At 58.7% G+C, this 4,961-nt stretch overlaps 1 protein-coding gene across 1 annotated transcript in view; it reads right to left on the reverse strand.

Annotated features, from left to right (window-relative positions):
* Positions 1-4,323, reverse strand: part of LOC102261646 (leukocyte immunoglobulin-like receptor subfamily B member 3) — a gene marked incomplete at its 5' end in the record, with an annotated part of 6,107 nt that extends 1,784 nt beyond the window's left edge. Inside the window, 6 exon segments of the mRNA XM_014529582.1 lie at positions 182-298; positions 2,459-2,493; positions 2,495-2,756; positions 3,059-3,340; positions 3,560-3,862; positions 4,011-4,323. Of these exon segments, the coding sequence (XP_014385068.1) occupies positions 182-298; positions 2,459-2,493; positions 2,495-2,756; positions 3,059-3,340; positions 3,560-3,862; positions 4,011-4,323 (1,312 nt within the window).
* Between the last annotated feature and the right edge of the window lie 638 nt (positions 4,324-4,961).

The raw sequence follows: 4,961 nt of genomic DNA on the forward strand, positions 1-4,961 counted from the left end.
GCCTGGGGCCTTTGGGGCAGGCCGAAGCTCTATCCACTGAGCCAAACCAGCTAGGGCCCTCCACATTTTCTGATTTGAGGTTCCGGAGAAATCTTTTTCTCAGCTAACCTCCAGCTATTTCGTTTTCCTGTGGCAGGTGCTCTGAGTTCCCCCTCCTGTGACCCAGGTCACCCCTACTCACCCGATGTACTGCCTTTGCTCCGACGCCGGAATCGGAGGAAGAGGAAGAGAAGGAGGGAGAGCAGCAGGACAAGGGCCACCGAGACCCCAATCAGGACGATCAGGTTCCATTTGAGACCTTGAACACAAGTGATGTCATGAATGAGCCAATGGTGTAATAAATGAGCACCTACTGTGTGTGAGGCACATGCTGGGGTCTGTCATTCATCTCTTCTAACTTCACATGCAACAGGGATTGCTGACCCCACTACCCATTTCACTGAGGCTCAGAGAGGTTAATCAGAAGCCCCAGGTCACCCAGCCTGGGGGGCAGGGCTGGGACCGGAACCTGGGACAGGGTCCCTGTGTGTTATTATTATTTTAATCCTCACCCAAAGATATTTTTCCATTGATCTTTAGAGAGAGAGTGGAAGTGAGGGAGGAGGGGGGAGAGAGAGAGAGACAGAGAAAGAGAGAGAGAGAGAGAAATATTGATGTGAGAGAGACAAATTGACTAGTTGCCTCCCACATGTGCCCCAACTAAGGTGGGAGATCGAATCTGCAAGGTAAGTGCCCTTGACCGGGAACTGAACCTGCGACCCTTTAATCCAAGGGCTGATGCTCTAACACAGCGGTTCTCAACCTGTGGGTCGCGACCCCTTGGGGGTCGAACGACCCTTTCACAGGGGTCGCCTAAGACCATCGGAAAACACATATATAATTACATATTGTTTTTGTGATTGATCACTATGCTTTAATTATGTTCAATTTGTAACAATGAAAATACATCCTGCATATCAGATATTTACATGACGATTCATAACAGTAGCAAAATTACAGTTATGAAGTAGCAACAAAAATAATTTGATGGTCGGGGGTCACCACAACATGAGGAACTGTATTAAAGGGTCGCAGCATTAGGAAGGTTGAGAACCACTGGTCTAACAGATGGAGCAAAACTGGTCAGGGCATTATTACTATTATTGTTGTTGTTATTATTATTATTATCATTATTAATGCTGTCCCTGTACCTGCAGGTAGAGCCACACCTCTCTATCTCAGCCCAGATCCCTGTCCCACCCTGCAGCCTGACCCCCCACACAGTGGGGCCTGTGCACGTGGGGTGCCTTTGGGAAGGGCAGAAGGGAGGCCTGTGTCCTTCCTGAGCGCTAACCGGGGCCAGGCTGCATGCTGAGGGCCTTCCCTTTGAGGGAGGGGGCGCGGGTGGCCTGACCCAAAGCCCATGGACCAGGACTCGGAGGAACAGACTTGTCTAAGGTCCCACAGGCGGGAAGGAGCAGAGCTGGGATTTGAACCAGGGCTCAGGCTTCTTCTGACTCCACGGCTGCTCCTGGGAAGGCTGAGTGGAGGAGACTCAGACACTGCCTGTGTCCCCAACACACATGCACACACACACACACACACACACACACAGAGGCACATCCACAAAAGTGCTTGTGCACGCACATGCGCACACATGCATGGAGGCGCACATGTAAACACACATGCACAAACGTGCATGCGCACACAATGCGTGCACACACATGTACGCACACACAGACACACACACACACACCCCTCACCCTTTGCAATTGGAGACCTTGGTCCCAGTGAGAAGGAGGAACTTTCCTCAGGCCATTACCTAGGAATTGGCTGAGCCAAGACCAACACTGAGCTCCCACACACCACCTCCCCCGAGACCCTCACTTAGTCCTCTGCAGGCCTGACTTCCTATTGGGGGACCAATCCTCAGAGGCTCCTGGAGATCAGGATGGAAGGTGAGGGGTGGGGGCTGTTCCTCCCATAGGCTGGACCCCAACATCTCCCTCTTCCATGACCACCCCACCTGTTGGCCTCAGAGCCCTGAGGCACCATGATCCCTCCAGCGTCTCCACCCCCCAGTCACCCTGGGAGACAGGCCAAGCCCCAGCAAGGATTCCTGCTCTCTCTGGGGATCCGGCCTCTGCTGGTCACACTCCTGTCTTGGTCTCTCTGGCTGAGGCCACAGGACTAGGGCCTGGAGGGTCTAGATGGGTGCTCCTGGCCTTGTCTCCTTATGGTCAGCCCCACCTTCTCCAGCCTCCCTCTGCTCACGGGAGCACGGCAGGGCCTCAGGGATGAGGACGGGGATGAGGAAGGGATGAGAGCGGCTCTGGCTTTTTCCATCCCTCCAGGAGGTGAGAGTTCCCTCTGGGTGACCCTCTTCCTGGTCCAACTCATGCCCATTGCAGCCCAAGGTCCCCTGGGGCAGGGCCCTGAACTGACCTGGGGACAAAGGCCTGGGGCTTGAGCTCCTCACCTGAGACCATCAGCTCCAGGGTGTCACTGGGGTGACAGCAGGTAGCGGGAGGTGCTGCGTGAGCCATAGCACCTGTAGGTCCCCTGGCGGCCTGAGGTCACAGGACTGAGGGTGAAGGTGGCCTGAGAGGGTGCAGACGTGTTCTGCAGACGAAGGTGCTGGGGAGGGTCCAGAGACCCCGCCCTGTGCAGGTGGAAGGTGTCAAACCAGATCTCAGACCCACACTGCAGGGTCACGGTCGCTCCCCTGGCCACTGAGGGTCCCGGCTGGGCTGAGAGGGAGGGTTTCCTGTACATTCCTGGGGAGAGGAAGGTTGTGATGTGTAGAGAGTCACCCCTCCCCTCATGCCCTTGACCCTGAGCTGAGGGACCTTGTCCTTCTCCAGAGACCCTGTCTGTGACCCCCTCCCAGCTCCTCTCAGTCCCCCTGGGGGTGTCTTTTATCTCCATGGCCCTCACCCCCTTTCTCACTCCCTCCCCTAGGCCTCTGCCCAGCTCAGCCTCTGCTCCAGGCCCCTCTCCTGGACCCCATCACCCCCAGGTGACCCTGGGCCAGAGCCCTGAGCGGACCCTCAGGACAGGGGCAGGGCTGGCTTCTCACCTGCCACCAGGATGTCCAGGGGGGCGCTGGGGGCCGACCATGCAGAGGAGAGGTTGTGTCCACTGTAGCATCTGTACCGGCCCCCGTGGGTGCGGTTCACATGGCCCAGGGGGAAGTCGGGGCTGTGCTGCCCCTCAAGGCGCTGAGGGGGTGTGAGCCCCTCGTCCTTGGTCAGAGCGAATCTGTCAAAGCCGGCCTCCGCGTGGCACTGGAGGGTCAGGCTGTGTCCAGGCAGCACCAGCGAGCCTGGCTGGGCCGAGAGGGCGGGCTCCCTGTGCACACCTGGGAGGAGGGGACAGTGGCACCCAGGGGACACCCCACATCGCCCACTGGGCTGCAGTGAGAGGTCTCACATGTCCCTCCCTGAGCCTCCCGCCTGTGGGTCTGTCCCCAAGAGGCCAGTGTCACGGACCCCCATGAGCCCAGGGCCCCAATGAACACACAGCACAGTCATTTGGGGCCCAGGAAACAGATGGGGTTGCACAGGGGTCTGTCCCTCACCTGTGACCTCGATGTGCAGAGGGTCACTGGGCTGTGACCACACGTTGGGGTTGGAGCTGGGAGAACCATAGCATCTGTAGGTCCCCCCATGGGAGGGGCTCACGGGGCCCAGAGGGAAGATGGCCTGCGACCAGCCAGCATAGGTCCTGGGTTCTGCTTCCATGTGTCGGGGCGGGTCAGCCCCTCCCTCCGTCAGCAGATGGAAAGTGCCAGATGTCTGTGAGCTGCAGGAGAGGGACACGTTCCCTCCTGAGGCCACCACAGGGCTTGGCTGGGCTGAGAGGGAGGGTGCAGGGTACACTCCTGAGGGAGGAGAAGATCTGTGTTAACGGGACCGTCACCCTCATGCCCCAGGTGTGTTGTGAGGGGTGGGTCCCCCTGAGGCCACACTGTATTCCCTCTGCCTGGGACCCGGAGCCCACAGTGGGGAGGGGCCCGGTGTCTCCCTTACCTGTCACCACCAGGAGCAGGGGGTCACTCCGCTCCGAGAGTATGTTCCCAGGGGTGTAATACGCACACAGGTACAGCCCTGCGTGGGATGGGGTCGTGGCTTCAGTGAGGAAACCGGCCCTATTGCTGGAGTCCTGTGGGACCCTCCTTTCCAAGGGGCTAGAGCCCCTCTCTTTATGCAGAACGTAGGCTTCAGCCTGCAGAGACCCCTGACACCAGATGGTCACAGGGCTCCCCCGGGTGACGATGGGGCCTGGGTCAGCCCAGATGGAGGGTTTGGGGACGACTCCTGGAAAGAAATCAGACCTGAAATGTCAGGGGCATCCTTCTCCCCTTGTGACGTCATGAATGAGCCAAAGATGCCATGTAATGAGCACCTACTGTATGCGAGGCACATGCTGGGGTCTGTCACTCATCTCCTCTAACCCTGACAACAGTCATGCACCAGGGATTGCTGACCCCACCACCCACTTCACTGAGGCTCAGAGAGGTTAATCATGTGCCCCAGGTCACCCAGCCTGGATGGGGCAGGGCTGAGACTGGAACCCAGGACTGTGGGTTCTCTGTGCTGCCCTCACGCTGCCTCCTCCCCACCCCGACCCCCTCTTTGGACACCAACTTCGTGCTCTGGGCTCCTCCTCTGTAGGGGCCTGTCCACGTCTCATCTGGAGCTGAGGGTCCTTCCTCATTACCCGCCCCCAGCACAGCAGGGACAGGGAGGGGCAGGTGTGGGCTGGACTCTGAGTCTCTAGGATCTGTCTCCACCCTGCAGGCCCTGATGCTCCCTTGGGAGGGTCAGGCTGGGCTGGGGGCTCTGCCTTCCTGAGCTCTGCGAGGCCCTTATGTCACCTCATCTCCCAGCAGCCTGTGAGCAGGATGGGACCAGGGATGAGCAGACAGGATCCCGACACTCAGAGGAGAGAAGGGGCCGCCCAGCCCCACAGCAGGAGCA

Source organism: Myotis brandtii, unplaced genomic scaffold (genome assembly GCF_000412655.1).
Source record: "Myotis brandtii unplaced genomic scaffold, ASM41265v1 scaffold687, whole genome shotgun sequence".
Taxonomy (NCBI): Eukaryota; Metazoa; Chordata; class Mammalia; order Chiroptera; family Vespertilionidae; genus Myotis; species Myotis brandtii.